This window comes from Mirounga angustirostris, unplaced genomic scaffold (genome assembly GCF_029215605.1).
Source record: "Mirounga angustirostris isolate CCGP_5_RB_7025 unplaced genomic scaffold, mMirAng1.0.hap1 SCAF_16, whole genome shotgun sequence".
NCBI classification, from domain to species: Eukaryota; Metazoa; Chordata; class Mammalia; order Carnivora; family Phocidae; genus Mirounga; species Mirounga angustirostris.
This window is the reverse complement of record NW_026991724.1, coordinates 41,836,490-41,862,663: the sequence shown is the minus strand read 5'-3', so window position 1 is coordinate 41,862,663 and position 26,174 is coordinate 41,836,490. Positions and strand designations below refer to the sequence as shown.

Sequence of the window (26,174 nt, the reverse complement as noted above, 5' to 3'; positions counted from 1 at the left end):
TGTTGTGGCTGAGCCCCACCGGGGCCCAGGCGGTATTGCAGATTCTCTTCACGGTAGCAGCTGATGCTCCCAGAGAGGATTCTTAGCAAGTTTCCTGTCTTGACCTGGGCTGCCTGGCCCTTGGGCCAGAAGGTCCCAGTCCAGGTGCCCCGAGGCATGGAGGCCTCTCAGAAGGTTCTGGACAAGAGGAAGGCCAGCCCTTCTGAGAGCCTTCCTGGTGGGGGCATGGTGGCAGGCCAGCGGGAGCTGGTGTCTGGTGTGTTTAAGGAGAGAGGGCCAGGGAGAGGGGTGAGGAGTGGTGGGGGACGAGGTGGGCAGGGCTAGGGGGTGGGTGCTGGCTGGAATCGGGCACTTCTAGCCAGTTGTGCTATGGAGTCTGCGTGCGTCTGGCACCTTTGGCCGGTGCCACCTGCCCTGGTGCCTCGGTGGTGGCCCCTCTCCGCCCCCCGGGGAGTGTGCGGAGACAAGGTTCTCCTCTGGGCCACGCCCTCCACGGGCTTTGCTGAGTGAGGGGGGCCGCGGGGATGCTGGTGGCTACACTTTCAGTTCCTGACCACGCGGCCAGCTGGGATGCAAGCATGTTTACGAGCTGCCACCTCTGCCCTTTGATCCTTGTGGCTGAGCATAGCAGAAAAGCGGCCCGGCCTCGAGGAGGTCCTGGCCCCTGTCCAGCCACTCCGGGAGGGTGGGCGGCAGCCCATGCCCAGGGACCGGGGTGTTCTTGTCCTGCGGACATATGTGGGGTGTGCATGACCCCTCCACCCTTTCTGGCCACGCTGGGCTCCAGGGTTCTGCTTCCTGCCGCACTGGAGCTGATGTGGCCATTTCTGGTCTGCACAGCTGTGTGGGCGTCCCCACGCTGTGACAGTTGTTCAGTCAGCACATATTTATTGAGTGCTTGCCATGTGCCAAGCAGGGTGCTATAGGCACTAGGGCAGCAGTGACCAGGGCAGACCCAGATCTGTGCCTGTGGGATTTACGTTCTTGCGCGCGGAGGCAGCCCCTCCAGTGAGCACCAGTCAACACAGGCTGCATTTATGTTAGAAGGTGTTTGTGTCACTTCAGCCAGGGACCTGGCAGAGCCTCACTCGAAGGGCTGATGAGCGCTTAATGCAGGGTCAGTTTACAGTGCTGTGGGCAGGTTCAGGGGACCTGGGAGAGAAGAGGCGGGAAGCTGGCCGGGAGCCAGCAAAGGTGGTGCTGGGACAAAGGAGGCCTGGGAGCTGTGGCCCTGCGGGGAGGGACCCCCAGCCGGCAGGTTCCAGGTTCCACCAGGGAGGGAGCAGGGAATGGATTCTCTGTCCTCCCTCCACCCTCTGGTCTCCTGCCCTGCCTCCCAGTGGCTAAATCCACCTGGAGCCTTATTGAAGTCCTGGGAGGCGGGCATGCAGAGCAGGGAGAGTGGATCTGGAGGGTACAAGTGCTAAGCAGGGAGCCAGGCAAGTTTAAAGTTTAAAGGAAGGCCAGGGAAGACCGTCCTGAGAAGGTGGGATTAGAGCTAAGGTGTGCCAGAGGTGTCACCTGCTCGCGTGTCCCTGCCTCTGCCCGTGGCCAGGTGAATGTGGGAGGGGCCGTCTGCCCGGCTCTCAGGCGGTCCCTGGCAGCCTCTCTCTCGAACCAGCTCTGGGCCGTGCCTGCCCTCCCGGGCCTGCCCGTGCACCTTCTGCCCCCTGGCTGGAGAGCCTGCAGGGCCTCCCTCAGGCGCGCACCACAGGGCCCTGCCTGACTCCTCCTCCACCCCCTGGGCCTGGCCCCCAGCACACTTCCCGGAACTTGACCTCCGTCCTCCGCAGAGGCCTTCATTCAGGAAGGAGGCAAGGTCCCTGCCCTCCTAGAGCTTACATTTTACTTGGGGAGACCAGGAGCAGGTAAATAAATGACGTTATGCAGTGCTGTGTGCTCTAGAGAGGGGTGAAGAGAATAGGGGAGAAGGTTTGGACGGAGTACTGGTAAGCTTCTGGGAAGAGCAGCCATTTCTGCAGAGGCCTAGATAAAGTGAGAGAACACGAGCCATCTGGGCACCTGCGGCGTGTTCTTGGTGTTTGGGGAAGAGCTGGGATGCTCCTGCAGGCAAAGTGGGGGTTGGATCCCCCCAGTGCCTGGTAGCTCTCTTCCAAGTGCACTTGATAGCTGAGGCAGGGTGGGCAGGGGAGGGCCTGCTCCGATTTGCATTGCAAAGGGTCCTTCTGGGTGGGTGCAGAAGAGGCTGTGGGGGAAAGCTGGGACCAAAGAGAGCCTGGAGAGGTCCCTGTGGTTGTCCAGGCAGGAGATGGGGGTCCCCCAGCTGGAGGAGGAGCTAAGGAGAGAGGGAGCCTGAGCATGGTTGGGGGCGGTGGAAAGAGTGGTCCCCAGGGTCCTGAGTGCCCGGAGGCTGGGTAAGGACTGGGAAGCCAGTGCTGATTGGGAGTGCGGGTCACGGTGGCCTGGCAGGGGCTACAGTGCAGGGAGGGGTGGGCCGAGGCCCGGGGTGGGGATTGAGGAGAGCATGGGCCGCTGGGACACTAGAACAGGGAGCCTGAGTGACTCTGCAGAGATTATTTCCTTCAAAGGGGAGAGAGAAATCAACTGCTGGAGGTGAGTGGCAGTCAAGGGAAGTGTTTTTATCTATTATGAAGGTGAAGTTCCTGTACATTGGATGCAAAGCGTGATCCTGGGAGGGAAACGTGATGCTGGAGCAACCTGGGAATAGACATGGGGTGCAGGGTCCAGAGGCAGGTGGGCTTTGGGGGGTGGGTGCTGGGAGGGTAAGCTGTTTTCTCAGCGTAAATGGGAGTGCGGTGGGGAGAGACACCCGCCTGCTCTCCGGTGACGTCTGTCCTCCAGGACAGCACCCTAGGGCTGCCACTGCCCAGTCCATCTCACCCTGGTCCCCTCAGCACAGACCCACTTCGGGCCCTGGTACTGGGTGTCCTGTGTATGTGCACTGGGGACAGGTGGGTGTCCCAGCCCGGGCTGCTGGGTCTGTGACTTGCAGAGAAGACAACATCATGCAGGCACGAGGGCAGCGTTGCAGTGTTGTCTGGGCCAGATCATAGATCCTTCTCGCGTGGATGGTCAGCTCCTTGAGGGTAGGCATTGAGTGCGTCTGCAAACCATTGCAGGCTTTCCTTTCCCTCCAGGGGCTGGTGAAGCAGATGCAGCTTTCCGTCATCCCCACTCCAGGTCCAGGGCTCAGGGACAGCAGGGGAGGGTGGGGTCGACGAGGCCCCGTGGTCCTCGGCAGCCCAGGGAGGGGCTGTTTCTGGGTCCCCCAGCAGGCTCGGCCCTCCGGTGAGCTCAGGCCGCGGGTGGTGGGTGGGCTCGGTGATGCTAACAGAAGCCCGTGTGATGACATGTGCTTGTGTCTCTGCAGACCTTCGTTCTGGCTGGGGAATGAGACCCTGAAGGTGCCCCTGGCGCTCTTCGCTCTGAACAGACAGCGCCTGTGTGAGCGGCTGCGCAAGAACCCGGCCGTGCAGGCCGGCAGTGTCGTGCTGCTGCAGGGAGGGGAGCACACGCGGCGCTACTGCACCGACACCGGCGTCCTCTTCCGCCAGGTGAGCCGCCCTGCTGCCTTCCTGCGCCTTCAGCTGCGCGCCAGGCCTCCGGTGGGCCGCCCGCCCGCCCTGGCGTCGGGCCTGGTGGGCCTTGGGGAGTAAAGGGGCCCCGGAAGAGGCTCTCAGGGCGGGCTGAGGCCTGGGCACCCAAGGAGCCCCGATTCTGGAGGGGCAGAGCCCTCCTCGCTGTGGATGGGGCAGAGCTGATGCCAGCCAGTCTCCGCTCTTAGGTCAGAATACAGGAAAATGACATTCCTGGGGAGCAGGCAGGCAGGGAGGCTTCGTGGAAGAGGCGGTATTTGGTGTGGGCTCTGAAGGCCAGGGTGAATTCTGACAAGTACAGGTGGGAGTGGGTGTTCCAGGCTGGGGAGGGGGGTGTGTGTCCACAGGAGTGAGTGGTAAGGGGGTGAGCTGGGCAGAGGTGCAGATGGGGAGGCCTGACTTCTGGGGGCCAGATTCTGCCTGCCCAGGGAAGATACGGGCTGCCGAGGACTGGAGAGGAGGCATGGGAACAGGGTCCTGGGCAGGAGTGGGAGGCCCAGACATTCATCCTGGCTTGGCCACTGCTGACTCTGTGACCCTCCCTGGGCTTCGGTGTCCTGGCCTGGGAAGTGGACTACGGACGCCTTGAGGTTCTGGGATCCTGCGTGGCGGAGGGTGGCGTAGCAGCAGGAAGCCAGCCCGGATGTGGTGGCCTTAGCTGAGAATCACTGGCATCACTGTTTCCAGGAGCAGGAGCAAGGACCCTCAACAGAGGGGCTCCCCCAGAAAGCTGGAGAGGCCCTGAGCTGGCCCCACTCTCATCGATCTCAGCTTTGCACCCACTTTACAGATGATAAAACAGAGCCTCAGAGAGGAACCAACTTGCCAGAGGGGGAGCCGGGATTAATTAGAAGCCCATCTCTGGACTCTAAGGATAGGGCTCTCTTTTCCCTGCCGTGCCCAGAGCTGGTGCCTGACACCTTGGGACCTCTAGACCCTCCCTGGGGGCAGGCAGAGCCTCGGGGACATGGCCATCCGGCATCCGGGCCAGGAGGAGGCAGGGAAACGTGAAGGAGACCTGAGTGTGGAGGGGCGGCTGGACGTGGCCTCCCCAGCTGGGCTGTGTCCCCCCCACAGGACACAGATGGGCTGTCAGCTGCTGAGAGCGATTGCACTGTTTTTGCTGAAAGTGGCTCCTGCTGGAAACTGTACCCGTGCCACGTTCTTGCAGCTGCAAGCTTGCAGTCCCCTGGTTTCTAGAGACATGGAGGTCTCAAGTTTTTTCTGACTAGTCTCGATGCTTCTTGAGGTTTGCGTATTCTGTGGTTTAAAAACCGATCTCCTAAATTCAGCCTTTGGCTCCCTTTCTGCTGTTATGCAAGGTTAATTTTAGAAGAGATCCTCCTCCACTTCATACCTTTATAACATTATTTGAGCTCAGTGTTTATTGCTAAACACTGAAGTCATCAGCTGCCCAGGGGGTGAGAGAAGGAAGTCAGTCCTAAATGGAGGAATCCATTTCCGTGCGGATGTCTGGCCTGGGTGTCTAAGTCAGGGTGGCATGTTGCCCACCTTCGGGCATGGGGGCAGCAGAGAGGCGCGGGTAGGGCTGTGCCGGGCCTGTGGTGCACGTGGGCACCTGTGTCCTAATGTGCCCTGGGGTGCCCGGCCAGGGGCTAAGGGGTGTGGCCAGAGAGGGGGTAGTGGCGGGGAGGGGGGCTCAGGCACACGCATGAACCGTGCATCCTCAGAGGAGGCTCAGAGCAGGGTGGGAGGAGCCAGCTGGGCTGCCCCCTGCCAAATCCCGGAAGGGGGTGCTGGGCAGCCTGCTGCTGGCAAGGTGGGGGGCAGAGTGCACGGGTGGGGAACTATATGAGGCTGGGGGGCAGGCTCCGAGAGCTGGGGGGGCCTGAGCAGACTCTCTCAGGTGCTCGGTCTGATGCCCCACCTCTCTCCTTGGGCCTCACGTTTTTGTCCTGCTGACCTGGTGACCAAGGTCCTTGTTTCCATCCCAGGAGTCTTTCTTTCACTGGGCATTCGGCGTCACCGACCCAGGCTGCTACGGCACGATTGAGGTCAGCACCGGGAAGTCCACCCTGTTTGTGCCCAGGCTTCCTGCCAGCTATGCCACCTGGATGGGAAAGTAAGGAGCCGTCCGGGCCCTGTGACTGGGCCTGCTGCCCACTGGGCTCAGGGTGGGGGGCAGGGCTTGGCTTGCAGTGGCAAGGAGGGAAGGAGCAGTGGGGTTGGGGTGGTGTCAGTGGTCGGGTCCATTGACAGCCTGCTCGGGGCCGGAGCCTTGCCTCCTTGGTTGGGAAGGGGCGTCAGAGCCACGGCCACAGACTACGGTCATGTCTGTGTGGACGTACTGTTTATTAATCTTGAAATTCTGGATTCCCAGCTTTGTTAAAATGCCGGAGGCTTTGACCCCAATGGGTCATCACTTGTGCGAGGCATCAGTGGGAGGTGGCCCCACCTTGGGTGTCGTGGGGGTTGGCTCTGGACCCTTCTCTGAGGCCCACCCCTCGTGGGGCATTGCTGGATGCTGCCGTGTGTCTGTCTCTGGCTCTGAGGGAGGCCCTGCCTCAGTCGGCTCACCTGTGAGACCCGGCGGGGACTCTAGGCTTGTACCGTGTGAGGAGTGTGGCAGTGGGCTGTGTTCGGAGGCCTCCTCCCCATCGTCCGTGGCACCTTCCAGCTCCAGGGCGCTTGGCCGTGCCTACCCCCCGTGGGAGCCATCCTGCCTCTCCGAGGTACCGAGGCAGAAGCCGTACTTAAGCATGGGTGCTCAAGGCACTCAGGGCATCACGCTAAATGTTCATCACCTTCAGTGTGTCATTTCTGCCTGGAGAGTGATTCCTCCAGGCTAATGTCTAAATTGTAGCCCTTGCTGCCTGCTGTCCCCGAAGGCTCATTACCAGGTGGGCTGGCGGGCCTGTGGCTCCGTGCAGAGGGCCGGGACAGGGCCTCTCCCACCAGCCCTTCAGTGCAAACTCTAGAGTCTCCTTTGTTGGAGACTTCCGTCATCCTGGGGAAGGGGTTCAGGCTCACAAGTTGGTAACAGTTCTGCTTTGAGGCCTCCTGGCCCGTGAAGACGGCTTGAAGCAGAACTGACAGCAGAAGAGAAGTGCGCCCGGCTTCCCTGGCAGCGTGTTTTCCCGCTTGGCCCTGGGGAGGGAGGGTGGGAAGTGGGCGTGCCCGATCCAGTTGGCCTTTGGAGGGCATGGCTGGGCACCTAGGTCCTGGCCCTCTCAGAGGCCCTGGGGCAGATGGCCTGAACGGGTCCCTGCTGTGATGAGCAGGTTCCCACTGGCCTCCAAGCCTGGGTTAGGGTGAACACGGGAAGGTTGTGCTGCTTTTTCCCCGAGGGACGGGGCGGTGCATTGGGCAAGGTGAGCCAGGCCCAGTGAGAGCCCCCAGAGCTCCACACCGCCCAGCCCTAGGAGGGAGTGAGAAGGGGGCTGCAGAAGGGGAGGCCGGCCACGGTAGATGTCTTGCTCTGTCCCTTGGACCTCCCCGCCTGCTGTGCCACGGTGTCTTCTACCTGCAGAGACACTGGCCGCCGGTTTGGCCTGGGGCAGGCCCTCCTCCGTCCGATCTTCCGGGACCCCTCCTTCTGCTAGATCAGCAGGGCCAGGCCTGAAGACATGGGTGCTCATGGGAGGGTGGTTCCGCCTCACCCAACTCTTGCCTCCCCATCCTGTTGTAGCCCTGATAGTCGGCCTTTAGCATATTCCTGGATGGATCCTTACGACTGTCCTGCTTTAAAGAGGCACGGGTTCTGGGTGGTGGCGTGGCCTGTGCAGGCCGCCTGGGTCAGTCTTGCTGGAAGCTGGCTGGATGGCGGGGATGGCCTCTTCACAGAGCAGGTCTTGTCACTATCGGGGCCTCTGATCCTTATTGTGGGACGGTGACAAGGCTGCTTGTGAGGCACCGCCGGGGCTGTCGTCATGGCGATGGGCACTGTGCGGATGGCTACCTTTTGTGACAATGAAATGCGGTGGTAAAGATGCCAGGGACAGGCAGCTTGTGATGTCTAGAAGTGGCCCCAGGAATATTTGTGGCCATTCCCGATGGAGAGGTGGGCTCCCCGCCCTCCCACACCTCCAGGTCGAGACCTGGTGACTGCCTTGATGCGTGAAGCTGGCAGGGTCATCCTGTGGCTAGACTCCTGGTTCTTGCTCATGGGACACCTGCCCTTGAACCCTGCTGCCATGCTGCAAGGAAGCCCACGCTCACCTGTGTCGAGGGACCTCATGGACGGGAGTGGGGGTGGGGGGGGGCTCCAGCTGATAGCCAGACCACCTGCCAGAGTGGGTGACTCCAAACCCCAGCCTTTGAGTCCTCCTGCTGAGGTCCCAAACCTCGTGGAGCAGACATACGCTGTCCTCTCTGGGCTCTGTCCCAAGCCCAGACCTTCAGAGTCCGTGAACATGAAAAATGTCAGTATGGTTTGCTACAAAGCCCTGGTAACTGGTACAGCTATGCTGAGGAGTTTCCTGGTGAGAGTGTAGGTCAGGTCTTGGTAAGAGGATTCTTCCAGAACCTTTCCTGCACGTGAGGTGATCACGGAGCTGTGACCTCTGCCCTGCCTGCTAGTGGCACGTCCCAGAAATAGCTGGGGCCCCAGTGCCTGGGCAGCGCCCGTGGTTTTGACCAGGCTGCCCTCTGAGCTGCCCCGGGACCCTGCCTGCTGGCTCTGGGAGTGCCAGTCCTGTGGGCGGAGGGGCTCCACCGTGAGATGTGGGCGTGGATGGGGGGCTAGGGGAGGGTTTGAGCAGGGCCTCACTGGGCTTTCCGTCTGCTGCTTTGTCTTGCGTCAAGTTGGGGAGTGCCTGTCCTGGAGGGTGGACATCCTCCAGGGCTGTGGGCGGAGAGGCCTGTCCCTGCCTTGGGGACTCCACCATCCAGTGGGAAAATCTGAGCAAATCTCATCATGTTTCCCCACAGCCACCATCTGGGGAGCCAAATGGCACTTGACTAGAGGGTTTAAAACCCAGGACCTGATTGGTCAGGGAACAGCTGTTAGCAGTTGGCTATTCTGAAGTGTAATCCTCAGTAATACAGGAATAATGTTCTGTGCTTTGGCCATGGCTGGTTTTCAGGGCTGCTGTTAAAAGTTCTCCTTTAGGGGTGCCTGGGTGGTTCATTCAGTTGAGCATCTGACTCCTGGTTTCAGTTCAGGTCATGATTTCAGGGTTGTAAGATTGAACCCCGAGTCAGGCTCCATGCTCAGCGGGCAGTCTGCTTGAGATTCTCCCTCTCCCTCTCCCCCTGCTTGTGCACATACATACTTTCTCTTTCTCTCTAAAATAAGTAAATAAATCTTTTTTTTTAAAGATTATTTATTTATTTATTTGACAGAGAGAGACACAGTGAGAGAGGGAACACAAGCAGGGGGAGTGGGAGAGGGAGCAGCAGGCTTCCCGCCGAGCAGGGAGCCCGATATGGGGCTCGATCCCAGAACCCTGGGATCATGACCTGAGCCGAAGGCAGACGCTCAGCGACTGAGCCACCCAGGCGCCCCAATAAATAAATCTTTACAAAAAAGTTCTCCTTTAGTCTGGCCCTGCTTTGCTGAGCCAGCTGATTATCTGGTGCAGACATAGAGGCTTGCGTGACCTTTGAGTGTAGAGATGGGTCTGCCGCGTGGGTCTCCCTATTGGAAAGGCTCCATGCCGGGCAGGCCAGAATGAGCAGGTCAGTCCCTTCCGGCCCCACAGCAGAGAGCTAGACCCTTATCTCCTGCAGACCTGGCTCCCCAGTGTGGCCAGCCAGGTAGACCTTTCCCTTCCTCTGCCCCCATGTGTCCTCTCCTGGCCCCCATGTCCCAAGCCTGTGGGAGAGAAGGCTCAGTTACAGCGGGACAGTGGCGAAGGGGTTGGTTGTCTGGGACTGGAGTTGGGGAGTGGCCACATCTGATTGCGTGTGACTGTTTCCAGACACTCGTGATCAACAGGGCTCAGGAGCGAGGCTGTTGGGATTACCTGGCCTTTGCAATCAAACCCCACAGCTCTGAACATTTGACCTTCAGCTCCTCAGCTTCCTTTTGCGTCTCTATCTGATGGCTTTTGAAAATCCATCTGGCAGATACTGCAATCCAAAGTAGTCCAGGGAAGCAGCACTCCCATCTGCAGATCTGCCACTTCCTGCGTAAAGGGCAGGGTCCTGTTGTCAGGGCAGCAGACGCCGAGGGGCCCGGCCTGTTCCTCACCCCAGGGCTTTTTTGGGACAGGAGTGTGGTAGCCCCTAATTTGTTTTCATTTGGAATCTTGGCTCACAAAAGTCTGGTGCCTTTGGATGTGAGTGTCTCCCATCATTTTTGTCAGGACCGGGCTTAGCCCGTGGCGGCCTTGGCTGCTCGCACGGTGTCTGGGGTCCTTTGAGCAGGCAGGGAATTGTCTCTGTGACTCAGTACAGGGCAGCTTCAGTGCCCATAGAGGGCCCCTTGCTCCCAGGCACGGTCCTCAGGATCAGGCACCTGCATTGCTTTGGAGAGATCTGCGTTTCTCTGACCAGCCACTGGCTTCTCGAAGTGGTTGCCGACCTCCATTGGGGAGCAAGCCACGGCGCTGGGCCATGAGCAGTGTGAGAGGCTGCAGCAGTGGGGGCAGCTGAAGGCGGACTCAGGGCCCTGTGAAGTGACGGTGACTGCTGCACTTGGGTCCTCTTACTTAGTCATTAACCGCACGCAGGTGGCCAGCTGGGCGGCAAGGCCTGTGCTTGGCAATTTCATATTCTCGAGAGCTCCATTGTGTCCGCACCACGCGAATTCCTTTAATGTCTCCTACCCGCAGGAGGCCCCGCACGGGGTATTGCTACTCACTGTGTCGACCCTGACCCTGAGTTCTGGGAAAGGCCTCCTCTAAGTCGTGCCGGGCCCAGCTGCTGGTGGCAAAGGCACAAGTGCCTTTGAATGGGGCGCTCTCTCCTCTCTCCTGCCAGAGCTGTCCTTTCCCTTTGAAGGGCGAGTTTCTGGGGTGGGGCCGGCTTCCCCTGTGACCCGCTCTTTCCCGGTCCAGTGGCTTTATCTGGACCCGCTGTACGGTGGGATCTGCCACGAGCTGCGCTGCGGGACTCTAGACTCCAGGCAGGGCAGGATGCAGGCCCTCCATGCGGCTGCCACCCGCCTGGCCCTCGGTGGGTCTGTAGCTGCCCCATGACCTCTCCTGCCAGTTCTGTACGGCTCTCGTGGGCGTATTGCTCCTTCTCCCGTCAGCCCTGTGAGATCGTGGCTGCTGAGCCTCTGGTGGCTGGCTTATCCCTTCGGGTGACATTTAAATTATTTTTACCATAATTAGCCGCCAAACACGAACAATAGGTAGTGTTCAAACTTAATTATCTCTGCCCTTTCGGAAAGAATGGCATGCAGAGTGCCAGAAAAGATGCTCATGGCTTTTCAGATTGTATCTGTCAAGTGATCATTCCTATTGGGAACCAGGCCTGTGGTAGTTGGGTGGTTTTGGGTGCTCTGGACTGTGTGTCCTTCGACCTCTTTGAGGAGGACAGGGGGCATGTTGGGGAGTTGGCACCCACCCTCACTTCCTCCCAGATAATCAGGGTGGTGGCAGCAGGCTCTCCTGTGGGCTGCCTGGCCCTGGCTGCTCCTTGGCTCCTGTGGCAAGTGGATGGCTTGTGGCTGGCAGGCGAGGGGTGGACAGGTGAGCACACAGCCCTGGGGCCGCCCACAGGACACGGCTACCTTGTGTTTGCCTCGCCTTTATCCCTCCTCCTCCCATCTCTTCTGGTTCCACATTGTGAAGACCTTGACCTCAGGTTGAGTACATGGAGATGTTCCCAGGTCTCAAGTATAGGTCAAGGCCAAGATTCCCCGGCAGGGCACGCAGGCATGCGTTCCCTGGGGTGATGGCTGAGATGCCCTCTGTAGGAAGCATCCCTTGAAAGCAGGTTCTTGGCATTTCCCAAATCTTCTGGGAGTTTGCTCTGGATGCCTGTCACAGCTGCAAGCGATGAAGTGACAGGGGCCAGAGGTGGGTCGGAGACCTGCTGAGGATGCAGGGCATCCGTCCTGGTGCTGGGACTGCAGCCGGTGCAGTGGAGGGTGGATGTGGTGAGGACACCGATGGCCCCACCTCACCCTTATGGCATGTGCTTTTGTGCATGGCTGAGCGTGTCACCACTTAGTCGCCAAGGGTCAGTGAGCTGTCCGTGGTAGACGGAGAACCGGGGCCTCCAGCCCCGGAGAGAAGTGGTGCAGGGCTCAGGGAGGGGAGTGGGTTTCTGTTTCCTGGCCAGTGACACCAGTCACTCAAAGGCACAGGGAGCTCGTTTTTGGAGATGGTCCTCTCCAAGTCTGGAAGTGTGCTCCCTCCCCTGGCCTCTCTGGGCCTCCCCAGGCACCCTGTCCTTGGCACCCTCACCCCGCTGTCATCTGCTCGCCCTTGAGAGTCCAGGAAGCACAGGCTGAAAACCATCTGCTGTATTCCCCTGAGGCCTCTTTCGGATCTAACACTTGGTGACTAGAATACCATGCGATCACAGGCAGGCTGGGGCCTATCCCCCCGTGCTGATGTGGTGCCCAGGCGTGGGATGGCGCAGGATGGCGTGTGTGCGTCATTAGACTTGGCTGGTGACACCCTCCCCTTGTGTGGCTAGTGCCCCACCTCGTGTGAGCTCTGTCACCAGCAGTGACATCAACTCAGCCACTGACCAGGAGGCTGGGGCGGGGGGTTGCTTGCCAGACTGCGACCATGACCCAGAGCCCTTTGGGGGGTGGCCCAACCTCCTCCTCCCTTTGTCTCTGTCTTTTCATGGCTGATTTTTCAGTGGTGATGAGTAAGCTTGAATGTTTCTCATCACAGTGAGTAATACTGATATTGACTTCTTTCAAATGTTAATTTTAAAACATTCCTCTAAAGAAGCTCTATGGGGGGGGGCTCCTGGGAGGCAGCTTATTTCATGCCCCAGAGGGAATGCTGGCTGGCCCCCCCCCCCCCCCCCCGTGGGCTCTCACTTGTGGGGGAAGGGGAGGTATGGTCTGTAGATGCTTGCTGCTGGTGGCCAGGGTCACGGGCTCCGAGGACGGCGGAGGTCAGCTGGGGGAGGTCTGGGGAGGCAGGTGCAGTTCAGCGTTCACTCTGTGGCCCGGGGCTTTACGGTCTGGGCTTGGGGGCGGGAAGGCAGCTTGTGCCGAGTGTGGCCAAACCCTCACCCTGGTGTTCCTTGTGCTTCTCTTTGAGGATCCACTCCAAGGAGTACTTCAAGGAGAAGTATGCCGTGGATGACGTCCAGTATATAGACGAGGTCAGTAGCAGCCAACTCTTCTCTGAGCCGTCGAGGGCCTCCCTCACCCCCTTCCTCTCAGGGCCGTAACCTGGCGGCCTGTGGTGGGATGTCACCACCTGGCCGCCAGCCACCGTGGCAGTGCCCTCATTTGGGGAGCGCCGGCAGGACGTGTACCTCAGACTTCCCTGAAGAGGCCCCCCCTTTGCCTGGCCCAGTGCCCCTGACTCAGTGGCTGGAGGCTTCTGGTACCTGGGTTATGGCTGCTGAGCTTCCCAGAAGGAGGACATCTTTGGGAGGTCTCATCTCAGTGTCCCCCCCCGGGGCTCAGCCTGGGCCTCCACATATTGGGAGGTCCTCCCCACAGCCGCCGCTGGCTGCAGATGCCACTGCCAGAAAAGCCCCAGACTTTGAGAGCCCCGTGGGGTGGGGTGCGGTTGGAAGTTTCCTGGCTTTCATCTACTTCCCAGTGTGGATGCCCAACGGTGTCATGTGGCCTGGATAGGTGAATGACTGTCCTTCTGGGAGGCTCTGCATCTGTCCCGAATCCAGGCAGTCACAAGGCGCTGCCCCTGACTTCCACGGCTGATGGGACGGGGCTGGGGCAGAGGTGAGAGCGCAGCTATGCGCCCCCATGGTCTCCTTGGGGGACCAAGGCCCCCAACACTGCAGCCACTGCCAGGCCCACAGGGAGGCCTCTCTGCTCTGTCCCTGGGCGCTGTTACAACCCCCACACCGTGTGCAGGTCAGTGCTAGGTAGAACATAAGCACCAGGAGGCCTGCTGCTCAAGGTCTACCCCAGCCTGGCAGGGTCAGCTGGATGGGGCCCTCCCACGCCACATTTCCCCAGCCAAACCGAGATCGCATGTGGACGTACCTAAGAGCTGGGGATCAGTGTGGAAGCAGCTGCTGAGCCAGCCAGTTGGAGACCAAGCAGCTACCCCTTACCCTGGGTAGGACACAGGCTCTGTTGGGGAATGACGGCACTGGGTGGGAGGCAGGTTTGCAGGGATCCTGGCCAGACCCACAGCGCGGTGAAGAAGCAGTGTGTCTCAGCCCCGGAGCGGGGGCCTGGCACAGTCTGCTGGAGGACGCCTGGCCCCACGCAGGCCCACGTTAGTACTGTCCCCCACACAGACATGGTCCTGCTCCAGTTCTGCTGCCCTAGAATGCCCGCCCCCCCTGCCCCCGTGTCCTACCCGAGCTCCGAGGCCTTTGCCAGCCCGCTGCATCCCCTGCTGACTGGTCCACACTGGCGCCCCTCCCACCCCGGCTCTTGGGACCTGCGGTGGACATGCTGGATACTGGCTGTGTTCTGCTCTCTAGTCTGCCTTTTGCTGCTTTATGTTTGTCTCTAAGGCCCAGTTCCTTCCCCCAGACATTACTGTCACATTCTGCCTGCCTGGTTCCAGGGGCGTGTGGGCGTCAGAGCTGGTTGAGACCCAGGGCTGAACTCAGCAGCCAGGACCCAGCTGCTGCAGAAGGTGACTAGCAGGGCGGTGCCTGGTCAGGAGGGCCTTGGGGAAGGAGTGCAGCTCGCATCGACGAGGCCGTGGGCGCCTGTGTCTGCGGCACCTGCTGCCCAGTTGGGTTGTAGAGAGAGGGGGCTTTTGATGGATCTTTCTTGTCCTGGGATTTCAATACCAAGTTACTGGGGGTGACTCATAGCATCTAAAGAGTCTGTTAATACACATGTGACCTGTTGTATTGATCTCTTTGGGTGCAGGATCTCAAATAGTCTGAACATTTATTTGCATGCCCTGATGAGGTCATTTGCCACTTACCTTGTATCTCTAAGTACTAGGGAGTGCGTACTAGGTACTAGGGAGCAGTGACCTGCTCTATCCTTAGTTCTTTTTTTTTTTTAAAGATTTTATTTATTTATTCATGAGAGACAGAGAGAGAGAGAGAGAGAAGCAGAGGGAGAAGCAGGCTCCCAAGGAGCAGGGAGCCCGATGCGGGACTTGATCCCGGGACTCCAGGATCACGACCTGAGCCGAAGGCAGTCGCTTAACCAACTGAGCCACCCAGGCGCCCTCTATCCTTAGTTCTGATTTTGTTCCTGACCCTCTCCTTTGGCACGTGTATCCCTCCTGCCTCCATAAACTGCATTTTAACATTATTGCCCTTGGGGACCTTGACCTTCCCATAAACTTGGAGGGGGCAGCCCAGGACTCAGCCCCACCGAGTCAGAGCGTCTCTGTGCTACAGCCCGCCCAGCCACAGTCTGACATTGTTGCTTCTGTGTCTGGGGGAACCTCAGCTCCATTCATCCTGTGGCTTCTGGGGAGAAAGAGGAGAGCTGGCCTCCAGATACAGGGATGCAGGTCTGGAGCGTTGGGACAGGAAAGCCTGTCGTGCAGAATCACAGCCCCACAGAGCAGCCCACTCTCAGTCTGTATTTACGAAGCAGAATCTTAAATGAAGCCTTCAGAGGAGTTCAGAGGACAGGATCTCGGGTCCAAGAGCTGTCCGCTGTGTCCCGTCATCATCACTGTCATGGTTCATCAATTCTGTCCTGACTTACTGCTCTGATTCTTACTGGAGATGGGGGCTCGTTGTTGACAGCTGGTCAGGTGCTTCACTCTGGGGTGGGGTGGCACCTCTGAAGGGACAGCTGCTACGTGGGACTGCTGGTCCAGAGTTGCTGGAAACTCCCAATTGTGCAGGAGGAGCTGCAGATCCATGGTGTTTGTGAGCTTTCCTGATGCTTACATTTTAGAAACAAGTTCAGATTTTTAGACGCGTTGCCAGCCACCAAGTTGCACCCTTGTTTCAGACGGCCATGAAAAACAGTTGCTTTTAAAGATTTATTTATTCACTTTGGAGAGAGAGAGCATGCATGCGTGCAAGGGGGAGAGAGTGTTAAGCAGACTCCACATGGAGCGTGGAGCCTGACATGGGGTTCAGTCTCATGACCCTGAGCCAAAACCAGGAGTCGGACACTTAACCGACTGCTCCAGCCAGGTGCCCCAAAACAGTTCACAAGCTTGGGTGCTCGCAGGGTGAAGCCCAGCTCCCTAGAGCAGGGCAGGCTTGGTTAAGGACTGCTCTGCCCCTTTCTCTGGCCCGTCACCCAGGCAGAGTAGCCAGCAGGCCTGCCTGGGGCCCTGAGCGTGAGGGTGCATGAGGGGTCTTCGGGCAGCCTCTGAGTGTCCCCAAGGGAGGGCCCCTCTGCACAAGGCTCTGATCAGTTCTGCCTGTGCCATCTCCCTCAACCTGCCAGTGAGGCCTGGCTGCCCAGGAAATTGATGCTGGCTGTGGATGCAGCACATCAGGGGCATTTAACAGCGCCGGTTTGGGAAGGCTGATGGGTCCCCCGCGGCCCGCACTCCATGGAAATGAGGCCCGGGGTTGACAGAGGCGAGCCGTCCTGTGCGCTGGAGCTGCATTTGAGCTGGCGACACACAGGCGCAGCCCGCCTCCTTTATTTCTGAGACGTGGGCCCGGGGTGTGCTGAGAAGAACGTAGTGCTAATGGGTCTCCATGTGGAAGGGTGGACGGAGCTGCCAGGCTGGGAGAGGTTTTACAACCACAGAGGGAACCAGGGCCCACTCAGGCCGTCATGATCCACCAGAGACGCCGTCTTGCCAGGACTGGCAGACGCCCGGCCTGCTTGGTGTGTCGGCTCTCGGCCCATCTTCGCACCAGGCAGCACAGAGAGGCCTGCTTTCCCCATCATTCCTAACCAGCACGTCCCGAGCCATCGCCGAGAGAGAAACCACCAGACCGTGCATTTGTGATCTGGCTCCCCTCTGCCAAGGGCGGTGGCACGTGGCCGTCCCCGGGTGCCTGCTCGCTCTCCAGTCCTGCCACCGTCATTGACGGGGCTGTTCTGTGCTGATGAATGGAGACCCTTCCTGTCGACGTGACAGCACACCCAGGGGCCCGACATGCACAGCTCTTGTTCCTTTTAATGCGTCCCCCCTCCTCCAGGAGGGCCTGTGGGAGTGGCAGGGATTCAGCCGAGCTGTTGGTGTGTGCAGCACAGAGGCGGGAGTAGGGGGTTCAGTTGTCCTCATGGCAGGAGTCAGAGAGGAGGGTCTGGGGAGGCGGAGCCTTGTGCGCCGTGGGGGGAGGGCGGCTGGCACACATCTGGAGGATCGTCTGGCCACCAGCATCAAAACCCTCAATGAAGCATATGGCTTTTCACCCAGGGGTGTCACTGGGTCACTCTCTCTCTTTTTTTAAGGAAATACATTTTTAAAGGAATTTATGGTAAGAAACTGGATTTGTATAGAAGAGTGTTCGTCAGGGCCTCTCTAACACTAGTTAATCGCTGGAAGTTATTTAAGTGTCCAGTAGAGGAATGAATGAATAAATGAACTGTGCTGTGTCCATTAAGAGAGCCATACAGCCGTATGTTCAACCCTGGCCTCTGCTCGTTTTTAACCATGAACCTGGACAAATGATTGAACCTGTCGGCTTTCTCATTTGTGAAATCTGGACACAAGTAGCTCCAACTTCCCAGGTGGTTAGATGAGATGATGTCTGGAGGGACCAGCACAGGCCATGATCAGGGGGCTCGTTGGGCGTTTCCCCTCCCCCGGCGGTAGAGATTGGTAAAAATCCCGTGGCTGGAGAATACTTCATCTCAGGAAACAGGTGAAGTGTGTAACTTCGTATGATCAGATGTCATTACAGATCTCTGTTTTCATGTGCAGAGATAAAAAGTCTCTGGGGATGGGATTGTAGGTGTATTTTATCTTCTTACAGTTTTCAGTATATTCCAGGTTTTCTCTGGGAGCCTCTCAGTATTAAAAAACATGTACATACATATGTCAAAACTTATCAAAATGTGCACTTTAAATATGTGCATTGTAGAGCCTGTCAGTGATAGCTCAGGAAACCTGTTAAAACAACAAACAACAAATCCTTCTCACGCCCATGTCAGGGTGTGAAAGAGTTTTGGGTGGGGGTGAGGGCTCAAATACGGCAGGGGCCTTGGTAACCAAGATGCAGGGCAGACTGAGGCGTGGGGGCCAGGAGAGGAAGAAAATGCTCCTACCAGGGTGCTTGGTGCTCTCGGGTACAAATGTCGTGGCTAATGCAGTGTGGTGGGCACTTTGCCAAGGGAATGGGGCAGGAGATGAGGGAGTGAATGAATCTGTCTGGGTAACAAAAGGCTTTACTATTGCTGAGGAGGGGAGGAGGCATTCTAGGCAGGGGTCAGAGCCTGAGCAGAGGCATGGAGAGATGAGGTTATGTGGCACATTAATTCATGGGGTTGGGATAGAAAGCAGCCAGCATGCAGGGACATGAGGCCTGAGTGGGTCAAGGTGGAGGAGGGATGGAGAGTGGGGATTTGGGGTGGGGGACAGAGGGTGGGATTGGGGGAAGCTTCCTCCACACAGTCTAGGAGATGAATGGGGGGCAGGGAGGGAGGTGTCTGCCCTGGGGACAGGAGGCTGTTGGGATCAGTGCCTAAGAGGTAGTTGGAACAGGTCTTTCCGGAGGGACTGGCAGATGGACAGAGGTGCTGGCCTGGCGAGGGGGGCTGTTGCGGGGTGGGCAGGTCTGGCAGCGTGGAGCCTGGGATGTGTGTGGGGCCCGGAGGCAGGGCGGCATGTGGGAAGGTGTGCCAGGTGTAGGCGTGAATCCCTGTCTGCCACTTGATAGCCACGTGGCTTTCAGAAGTCCTTTGGTGTCCACAAGCCTCGGTCTCCTCATCTGTAGGATGTGGACAACAGCATCACTGCCTGGTTTTAACCACTGGCTCCATAAATGTGAGCTGACATCGTTAAGTCATGGTGGCGTATCATCTCCATCAGATGTCTTTGCGATTGCTCTAAAGTGGATTTTTCTTTCTGACCTTTTAGATCGCCAGTGTCCTGACGTCACAGAACCCCTCTGTCCTCCTCACCTTGGTAAGTGGCTGGTGTCCAGGGATTGGGCACCACGGGGAAAGGTTTTAGGGAGCTGCCTACCCCTGCAGAGGATTTGGAAACTGGAGGAATGGTCATCGGTAACACGTAGTGACACCTCCTTCAAGATGGCTGAATACATCCGGGACCACGTCCTCCATCCTCCAGTGTCCCTGAGATGTGCCGGGTCCTGGCAGAAGACGCCACGCCTACTCCAAGGGTTAAAACCCAGCTGGAGAATGTATTTGTGTCAGGCCGAGCTCACAGATTTTGTGGATGTAGAATATCAATGTGCTTCCACCCTGTGTCTCCTCCATTGTTAATAGAATTTTAAAGACACACCTGTGGTGCCTGTCTGCAAGGTTGTTGGGCTCTTTGGCATCAGATATAGAATTAGGTACACTGAATGACCTGCCACGGCCTGGGGGTGGGTCGGGGTGCCCGGTGGGCCCCTGGTGCCTTAAATAGGGCTGTGGGGGCCCTCTGGCAGCGAAATGGCTCAGAGAAGAACCAGCTTTCTTGCACTTTTTTGACCTTGGGGAGTTTCAAGTATGGAGAGTGTACAACTGTTCTTCCCTCCCAAAGTGACCCTTTTCTCTCGTTCATCGATTTTTTTTCAGAAATAGTTCTTCTTGGTTTTTTTTTTTTTAAAAGCACTTCACATGGTGTCTTTTTTCCGCTCTGCTGTTTTGATGGCCGAGCAGGAAGATTACGTGAGATGATTGTGGTCGGAGATGGCCCGGCGTGTTTTCTTTGGGGGGCATTATTCAACGTTGGCCTGCCGTTCTTAAAGAAGAAGGGCACTTCGGAACGCCTTGCCTCTCTGGGGATGGCACACTTTTCTCTGAGTCCTTTTTGTCTCCTCTCTTGTCTGAATTCCACTCTCCTCCCAGTCAGGGGAAGGACAGGGATGTACCACAGCTCCGTGGTGTCACTGAGAAGCGCCCATCATGCCGGAGTTGGGTCCTACCCACATCTCCGGGAGGGCTGGATGTGACAGTGCTTTTTTGGACCCTGTCAGTGGGGAGTGTGGGCACACTCCCCGTCTGTGCCTGCATAGCCTGAGCTGGTTTTAGCAAAGTGATCTGAGGGAGGAGGCTTTCATGCACCTGGGATGCTGTTTGTGCGGCCCTTTCCTTTCCTCCAGGTTCAGGCTGCGGCAGAGAACGGACAGCTTGCCTTTGAGCAGGGGTGGGAGGGCAGGCTTGGCTGGGAGTTACCTGAACGGCAGGAAGGGATATGTTTGCTGGGCAGGGTGGAGGCTCCAGGTTCTTCCCCAGTCCTGAGGCTGGATAGAGGAGGTGGGCGCTCCCCTGCAGGTGGTGGGGACCCCGTAGGGCGGCCCCGTGTGCCTGCCCCGCCCTTCATGCTCCCTCTGTCTCTACAGCGTGGCGTCAACACGGACAGTGGCAGTATCTGCAGGGAGGCCTCCTTCGAGGGCATCAGCAAGTGAGTCCTGGGGCCCCTGGAATGGTCTCCCTCCTCCCCCGCTCACCTTTCACCCGCAGGCCTTGCCCTGTCTGCAAGCTAGGCACAAAATACATGAACAGGAGGATGCTAGGAAGGAGTCGGATTGGGTATTTTGAGGAAATGTTTAGAAAAATGATTTGCCTAAGATCACTTCAACTTCTGCTTCTCTGTTGAGCTCCATAATGCAAGTGCAGACCTGCCCGGGCTTGGGAGCACGGACAGGCGGGGGCTTACTCTCCTTCTAGAGACCTGCTCTCAGCTCTGTAGTCCTTGCTCTTCTCAGCCCCTCTCCTCAGTCCTGGCACTGACTTCTCCCAGCCTGAGTCTGCTGTTGCCCCAGTCTCAAGAGAGCGAACCCCTTACCTGCCCTCACTCCCCCCGTTTAGCTCCAGGCCCATCCTCCAAACCCTGCTCCCCCTCCTGGGCCTCTCCAGGTAGGAAGGCAGATGTGGGGCCGAGGTAAGGCACCTTGCCCTCCTTGCCCCCCTCATACCGAGGCCCCTGGAGAGAGCTTCCTGCAAGCTGGGCTGTGTCCCTGGGCCGGCTGGGGACTGGCCCTGCGGCGGGGTGGGTGGGGGGTGGTTCGTCTGGGGCTCCAGGCTGTGGCAGAGGAACCCTTGAGGGGGGCACCTGCTCCCCCAGGCTGCTGAGTGTGGCTGGCCCCCCAGCCTTGCTCCTGGGCCTCCCATCCCCAGCTCCCCCACTACCGCACTTACTCTGCGCCACTGCGTCCTGTCGTCCTTTGGTGGACTGAGGCGGTGACAGAGGATGTGCCTAATAATTATGTATGAGCCTGAGCCACAGGGAGTTTGTGCGTCTGTGTGAGGTAGGGGTGATTAGGAAGGATTATGAGCTCATAAATATGTATCTCTCCCCCAATGATAAGAGCGATGGGATGGGGGCGAGTATCAGGTTTGCTTCTCATTGCTCAAACCCCTGCATCCTCTTGGGAATTTCCCTGGAGTAGCCATGTGCTCGCTCTTTGAAATGCTGGCCGTGGAGCTGCCATGTCCCTCCAGGCCCTGGAGCCGAGCGGAAGGCGTGGGCCCAGCCCGCTGTGGCCTGTCTTGGGCCCAGCCTCCCCTGGTCCCCCAGCCCTGCCGAGGTGCCGCTGCCTGGCTCACCTGCCTCAACCAGCACCAACATCTGTGTTCCCATGGGCTGGCCCCTCCAGCCTCCGCTAGGTCTCTGCCTCGTGGGGAGGGCCCTGAGTGAGAGGAGGGAGCCCTCGTGGCCACCTCCTCTCACAGAGCTTGCCCTCTGAGCCTCAGCTCCCGCACGCATAATGGTGTTGCTGGGGCTTGCATGGGGGCGAAATGGGATCCTGCTCTGCCCCGGAGCCTGGCATGGAGCTGGTGCTCTGGAAACAGGTGTTCACTTGTTCACAAGCACATCCCCATTAAGCCCTGTTGCCCCCCTGAGCCTTGGTCTCCCCGTCTCTGTGCAGTGGGCCAGGTGGACTTCGGGATCACTGATTATAAGATTCCCGATGCCAGTGCGTTGCGGGTTCTTTGCCTGCCCCCTCCAGAGGTTTTTGGTGCCGAGAATGCCTCCCCAGCACCCCAGGAACAGGTCTGGTGGGTGGTGTGGCAGGTATGGGAGGGAGCTCCGGATGTGACCCCTGAGAGCAGAGCTCAGCTGGCCGCTCCCCAGGTTTTCCCAGAGACGAGGCGTGGGCAGATTCCAGGGCCATCACAGTCAGTGGGCCGTGGCAGCTGAGGCCTCTTCCCTAGGAGGAATCCTGCTGTGAACAGGACCTCAGCCTCTGGCCCCTGTTGGTCTGTGGGACCCCTCAGCCCCTGCCAAGAGCCCAGAGGAGCCTGTGCTCTGCCAAACCCCCTCCCTGCCCAGTCGGCATTTGGAAGCTTTTTTGGAGAGCCAGGGACTGCCTTAACTTTGCTGGTTCTCCCCAGGCCCTGGCCGGGCCCTCTCCGATCTGTAGTCCATTCCAGATGGGGCTGACTTGGGGTACTCCCCAGCCGCTCGTTGCTGTACTGAGAGCCTGTCCCCCGCAGGCCGGAGGAGCTGGGGGATTGTTTTCATACCCATGTGTCTTGGCCGATGCACCGATGCACCGCTGGTGAGAGCCCTCCCACATGTGTCTCTGCTTCAGAGTTCCCTGGCCCCTGTGGTCCTCCCTCCCTTCCCTCTGGGGCATCCTTTGAGTAGCTCAGCCCTCAGGGGTTGCTCTGTTGGGTAGGAGCCTGCGGTGGGTGCCCCTACCCTGCATGCCACGGGTATGACTTTGGGCCCCGGTCTCTGCCTCCAGCTGCCCGCTGGAAAGTCCTGTCTGTACTCCTGGGCTCTGGGTGCCGCTCGGTCCCCTGCCTCCCACTCACCCTGGCTGCCAGCACCTTGACTTGGTCCCCTCGTTCCTTCTGCCACTGTCCTTGAGGGCTGCTGCAGCTCAGCTACATTCACCTGCCTGCCGCGTCTCCAGCTGCTGGCTGTGGATAATAATAGCCTGTTTCCTAAGCAAGATGAGTCTTGCTATTGTCCCACTTTCCATCGGTGTCTGTCACCGGTTGCTTCTTACTGCCCTAGTAAAGCATCTTATTCCTGGAAATTTGGTTTTTGACCCTTTTGGACTTCTCTGAAACACCCCACATCTTGGATTTTTGATTGACCTGCTGTGGCAGAAGTTCGGGTTTGGCCTCTAGGTTTCTGCTGTGGGCCATCCCGGGCCACCTTTGTCCCTTGGCCTGGGGGGAGGAAGGAGCTTATCGTAGAACAGTGGCCTCACCTGTCCACCCAGTTAAGAGCCTCTTCACCTCAGTTCCGGCTAGCCCCAGCCAGAGAACAGCTGGGTGGACAGGTGAGGGTAGGGGTGTGGTATGGAGGGCGTGGGGCTTCTCCCTGTGGGCTCCCTCCCGCGGCTGCCTGGAGCAATTGGTTCCTGTAGCCTGGGAGCAAAGGGCAGACATGATAAATCTTTGATAGCATCTGAGGAGGTAGACTTCAGAGCAGATTTTCCTGAGAGAGGGAGAGAGAGGGGGAGGCTGACCCTGGAGGAGAAGATCTGCAGGGGCCAGGTGGCTCATGGGGGTGCCTGCCTGCCAGGAGACAGTTCCCTCCAGAGCAGGCAGACTGCCTGGGAGCCCTGGGCCAGGGCAATGAGTTGCGGAGGGCTCAGTTTCATGTCGTTGTCTGAGAGAGAAATACGGTCGATATTTTACATCAGCTGGTTGTTCAGGATAAGCATATTTCTTATCTTTTGGCATTTACTTAAATTGCCTTGCATATTTGAAGACAATTGGTTATAAATTAATTCCATTTAAATAAGCAGTTAAATATGAAATTGCTGAATTTGGGGGGTTGCTAATGTAGGGATATAAATATTCAAAGATGTGAATTTTAATTTTTTTTTTTAAGATTTTATTTATTTATTTATTTGACAGAGAGAGAGAGAGACAGTGAGAGAGGAAACACAAGCAGGGGGAGTGGGAAAGGGAGAAGAAGGCTTTCCCACCGAGCAGGGAGCCCGATGCTGGGCTCGATTCCAGGACCCTGGGATCATGATCTGAGCCAAAGGCAGATGCTTAACAACTGAGCCACCCAGGCGCCCCAAAGATGTGAATTTTTAAACCCAGGAAATAGAGGGACTTTGTTAAAACCTGATGATCACAACGAAATGCCGGTCTGTGGGGGGGGACTTGGCTTTGTGGTTACTGTTAACTTGCGTATCAGGTTACTCTTCGTTAACTTGAGCTTCTTATTATGGTCCATGGAATCTCCATGAGGAGACAGGAACCCACTCCAGCCCCTAGCAGGGGAGGGCAGTGGGGGGCCCTTGCAGGGCATGTTCTCCAGTGGGTCTCACCTCCTTCCTGGAGTTAGAAACTGCAGGGAGAAGGCCAGGAGCTGGGGCAGGGGAGTTTGGACCCATCCTGCTCACCCATTGTCACCCATCCCTCAGGCTGAGCCCACCAGGGAATTACCCTATGCTTCCAGGACACTTGCTCCCCACCCTCTTAGGCACTGGTGGATTTATTGTTGTTTTTACCCAACTGATACATGCTTATCATAGAAAATGCTAACTAGGATAGAGGCAATGGGGGTGAATGTCTTTTGGACTCTTCTGTGTGTGTCTTGAGTGTTTCTCTGTCTGAGTATTTTTGTATCTGAGTGCCCTTTTGCGTGAATCTATGGGTTTCTGTATGCGTGTATATTTAGGGGTCGATCTTTGTGTATTAGTCTAAGCATATGCCTGTCTGGGTTTGTCTCCGGGTGTGTGTGCGTGTACATGTGTGTGTGTGTGTTGCATATATATCTGTGTGTGTCTGCCTGCACCTCTTCCTAAGTGCGTGCCTGCTTGGGTGTGTGTTCATCATATCTGTTGTGTTTGCATCTGTGTTTGTGTGCTGGGTCACTTTGCTGCTCATGTGTCTGTAGGAGCATATGTGTATGTGTACGTACATTTTGTAAAGTGAAATTTTACTGCTGTGTTTTCCTGCTGAGTAGATAGGCCATTGCTTTTCCAAACGTCAAAGTGACATTTGGGGAAATGGGAGGCAGAGTCTGTGTTGTCGTCTTGATTTATGTCATCTGCTGCTCTGTTCTTGACTCTGAACCAGGTTGACTACCTGTGGTCTCTTTGATATTTCACAAGTAGGGCTTTGATTCTGCAACATTTCGGGTGACTTTGAGTTGGTCTTATTTGTGTAGTTAGGAGTCCCAAAAGCTTTGGAGATTTGGAATCCTCCTAGCCTGTTAATGCCCCCTTCCCACTTCTCTCCTCTGTCCTTCCTTCCTTCAGTGGGCTCAACCAGCAGTGGGGGTGCCAGCTGCATAACCGCGGCATTAGATAGGTGTTTTCAAACATCAGTAATGGGGCCATGGAGAGTCCCTGCTTGGTCGTAAGCCAGCATGCCCTGCAGGGCTCAGAATCCAGAGGGTTGAAGGCTTGCCCCAGCTTCTCTGCTGAGGCCTGTATTTTGTGCTGGGCCATGCCATCCTTCCCCAGCTCTCTCACTGCCAGCTTGAGCTCTGGGTCACACATGATGTGCCCTGACCTGATCTTTTTATGTCTCCTGGGGTCCCTTTTCCAATTATGTTTATCTTATCAAAGAACAACTTTTGGCTTTATAGATTTTTCTTTATTTTGTGTTTGCCTTTTAGTTCATTGATTTCTGTGCTTTTTAATTTCCTTTTACTTTCTTTAGGTTTGTTCTTTTTCTAGCTTCTTGAGAGAGAAGAAAGGGACATGTTTGGGGATAGGAGCTTAGATCATGGTTTTCTTTTCTTTCTTTTAAAAAAGATTTTATTTATTCATTTGAGAGAGAGAGAGATGGAGCACAAGCAGGAGAGGCAGAAGGAGAGAGAGAAGCAGACTCTCTGCTGAGCTGGGAGCCCGACGTGGGGCTCGATTCCAGACCCTGAGATCATGACCTGAGCTGAAGGCAGATGCTTAACTATCTGAGCCACCCAGTGGCCCCATAGATCATTGTTTTCAGTGTTCTTTTCCACTAAATACCTTTTCCTCTGGGCATTGTTTACCTGCATTTCACCAGTTCTGCTATTTCATGCTTTTATTTTCTAATTTTGTTATTTCCTTTTTGAACAGCAAGTCCTTAGAAGTCTGTTGCTTAATTTCCAAACAAATTGGGATTTTATAGTTTTCCTTCTGTTACTGATTTCTAGTTTAATTCTACTGTAATCATTGAGCATTTTCTATATCTCAGTGCTTTGAAAATTGTTGAAACTTCCAGTATATGACTATGATAAATGTTTCTTGTGTGCAGTTTTGAACAGAAGTGGAGAGGAAGGGCCTTGTTCCTCATCTTAGGGGAAAGCTTTTCATCTTTGACCATTAACTATGATGTAGGCTGTGTGTTTTTTGTAGATACCTTTATCAGGTTGGGGAAGTTCCCTTCTCTTACTAGTTCATTGAGTGTTTTTATCATGAAAGGTTGTTGGATTTTGTAAGATCCTTTTTCTACATCTGTGTGGTTTTCTAAATTCTGTTAATATGGTGTATTATATTCTTTTTGTCTGTTGAAGTAACCACATTCCTGAGATAAATATGATTTGGTCATGGTGTATGTCCTTTTGATATGTTGGTGGATTTTGTTTGTTAGTG

General features: G+C 56.9%; 1 protein-coding gene across 2 annotated transcripts in view; it reads left to right on the top strand.

Annotated features, from left to right (window-relative positions):
- The window catches only part of PEPD (peptidase D), a 118,052-nt gene that overhangs the window by 4,621 nt on the left and 87,257 nt on the right, over nucleotides 1–26,174 (top strand). For both annotated transcript variants that reach the window (XM_045891227.3, XM_064580866.1), the window contains exons 2-6: nucleotides 3,353–3,536; nucleotides 5,534–5,661; nucleotides 12,719–12,782; nucleotides 18,581–18,628; nucleotides 20,013–20,074. In XM_045891227.3, coding sequence (XP_045747183.2) covers nucleotides 3,353–3,536; nucleotides 5,534–5,661; nucleotides 12,719–12,782; nucleotides 18,581–18,628; nucleotides 20,013–20,074 — 486 coding nt within the window. The remainder of the gene's footprint in view (nucleotides 1–3,352; nucleotides 3,537–5,533; nucleotides 5,662–12,718; nucleotides 12,783–18,580; nucleotides 18,629–20,012; nucleotides 20,075–26,174) is intronic.